Source organism: Austrofundulus limnaeus, unplaced genomic scaffold, assembly GCF_001266775.1.
Source record: "Austrofundulus limnaeus strain Quisiro unplaced genomic scaffold, Austrofundulus_limnaeus-1.0 Scaffold122, whole genome shotgun sequence".
NCBI classification, from domain to species: domain Eukaryota; kingdom Metazoa; phylum Chordata; class Actinopteri; order Cyprinodontiformes; family Rivulidae; genus Austrofundulus; species Austrofundulus limnaeus.
Window position 1 is genome coordinate 491,518 of NW_013952524.1, and position 2,709 is coordinate 494,226.

Sequence of the window (2,709 nt, forward strand, 5' to 3'; positions counted from 1 at the left end):
ATACATTGGTAATGTGTGACTGGGCCTTGTGTCACTTTATGTTCAACAAATTGGACCCTGAGGTCAAAAAAGGTTAAGAACCCCTGTCTTAAATGATAGATATCACAGCTTTTGAGAAGAAATCTTCTTGCCAATCTCTTATATAGCCATTTGCATCCATTTCATTGGTGGTTTAACTTCACCATCACAGCTCACTCCACCTTCCAACAAACTTAACTAGAGGGTTCCCTGCTTTTTCACACTGAGGAATCTCAGGAGACMGCGTTCTTGATATAAGAAGCTAATGGAAATCAACTCATTACCATCAACATTAGTCTGGCTTTCTGGAAGTTTAAGATGGTCTGTGATGAAACGCTGCTGGTTGTAGCAGCTGAAGAGCTGAGAGTGTCRTGGAATTATGTAACAGACAGAACGACTTTCAGAGTTGGACCTCTCTAACATAAAACAGGAGGGTTAGAAAATACCATTTTTGTCCCGTATAGGACACAAAGGTCAGAGGGCCAAAGTCTTTAAGTCACAAATCAATGCAAAAGACTATAATGTTGAAATAAACATTAACAGTGAGTAAAGAGGAATTTGAACACATAAGAAAATCTATATCATGTTTTGTGACAAAGCCTCAAAACTACGATTTAGGTCATATCACCAGCCTTAACTCTACTTTATGTTAGCTTTCTTTTCCACGTTTGAACCAAGACACCAAAAAGGACAAAGAAGCAAAGTCATACAAAGATAGTCATTTTTGTAGTTTTAGCAGGAATTATATTACTAATAATTAAAAAATAAATGCTAATTCTGAAGTGCAAGTGTATAAAAGACAGAGTTTTAAGAAATATGTTAATATGTAAATTAGTTGTATTGCAGAATTTAAAACGACTAYTGTAGCTTAACCCAGCTCTGCACAATTACCTAACAAAAACAAAAAAGAATGTAAGACTTGTGCTTCATAAATGTAGTGATGTTGAGCAGCCCAGGTGTTTCCTGACCTGCAGCAGCTTGTCGTTCCCTCTCCTGCCTCTCTCTTTCCTGACGCTCCCACTCCTGCCTCTCTCTTTCTTGGCGTTCCCGTTCCTGCTGTTCAATCCTTTGTTGCTCCAACCTGTGGACACACACMTGCGTTACAGTACATGTAAACATCCTCAAAACAAAAAATCTATGGATTTTAAGTTGTTAAAAACATATATACATTCTGAGCATGTTCTTGTGAGAAGTGTTAAAAAAATAAAACGTGTATCCCAGAGGTTGACAAGTTCATCATTAATCCTTGAACGAATGATTAAACTGGTCTTTGCAGTTTGACTTAAAGCTGCGGAAACGGGCCAAACTACAATACAGCATTCACTAAGTCATCTTAGCAGAGTGCTGTCATGCCAACAGATCTGAGTGCTAACTGTTCACAGTCCTCACATCACAGCTTTATGGGAGGTTAGTTTGATATGAGACATCTTCCAGGCCAGAGGAATCATCCAAACAGGAAGTTGAACAACAGGTTGAAGGGATTGTTTAATGGTACAAGACACTTGCTTACCTAAAAACAAAGTGTACAACAAACTGTATATGATTTAAGTCATGTGGTACGTCATTTTAAAATTGTTTTAAAAKAAATCTTCATGTACTGTTTACATTCTCAGCCTGCTCCAGTTTTACTACCYTAATACAACCATTACTTATTAATGTCCTTGTATTTATGAAATTATTGGGTTTATCCATCTGTACATCTGAAGCACAGCTTGAGTATTCTTTCCTATTCTAAGAGTCATACTTTGATCAATCTCTGCACTACTTTACAACTTTTATATTTGGTTTCATGGTTTGGACTTAAAAAATACAACTACAGTCCCATCCAAAACCAATTTGTGACAAAAGGGTCAGATTTATGATGCATAACTCTTTTTTGCATTATAACATGTTGCAACGTTGTCTTGCTTGTCTAGTTACTGTCCCACTGATATAAACCAAATAAAGTATTGTTCAAATTAGGTTTCAGGTCCCACAAAACCCATGAGCTGTGACTTCTCATTCCTYATAATCTGTAATAAAAGAAAACTCCAGTTGTGTCAGACTAGTGTTGGTGTTATTTATGCACAATTATTTGATTTGAAACAATTCTGCCTATTTTAAACAGGATTTCATCTGAAATTCTGGAAAAAAAAGTGTGAAGTTTACTGTGACTGATTAGTCGACCACTAATGGAGCCTCAGCTGGACAAAGTGGCCTAATTCAAACTGTCGTCMCCCTCCTCTCTTCCCCAAACACATCTGCCACTTTCCATCCAAGCTGTAAACAGACATGTATGCAATGTACCATTACTTTCATAAAAACAAAGGTTGAGATTTCTGTAGCCTATAGCTTAGAGCCCTGTCTCAATATAACATTTTAGATAATTTAGGAAGTCATATGAAAATTTAGTCCTACAAGCTTAAGACTGAATCAGGGTTTGACAAATCCTATTGCCCGACTGCCTGGGACAGGTAAAACCCATATTCGGGCAGGTGGGTGAGTCCCAAAGCCTACCCGACAGGGCAGGTAAACCATTTCTTCAGTTTTTCATAGGGTCAAGATTTATTTGAAATAGTCTGAAAATAAATTAAGAAATATAGCGTTTTAAAAACACATATAGAGAGAATAAATCCTCAAAATTTCCCCCTCCCCTGTAGAAAAGTTACGTCTTGCCGTCGTGTCGCGGGATCATTTCCTCCTCCTTCCCAC

The 2,709-nt window shown here is 37.5% G+C and overlaps 1 protein-coding gene across 2 annotated transcripts in view; it reads right to left on the bottom strand.

The window, feature by feature from the left end:
• Nucleotides 1-2,709, bottom strand: part of vaspb (vasodilator stimulated phosphoprotein b) — a 49,021-nt gene that overhangs the window by 8,755 nt on the left and 37,557 nt on the right. For both annotated transcript variants that reach the window (XM_014015049.1, XM_014015047.1), the window contains exon 5: nt 987-1,099. In XM_014015049.1, coding sequence (XP_013870503.1) covers nt 987-1,099 — 113 coding nt within the window. The remainder of the gene's footprint in view (nt 1-986; nt 1,100-2,709) is intronic.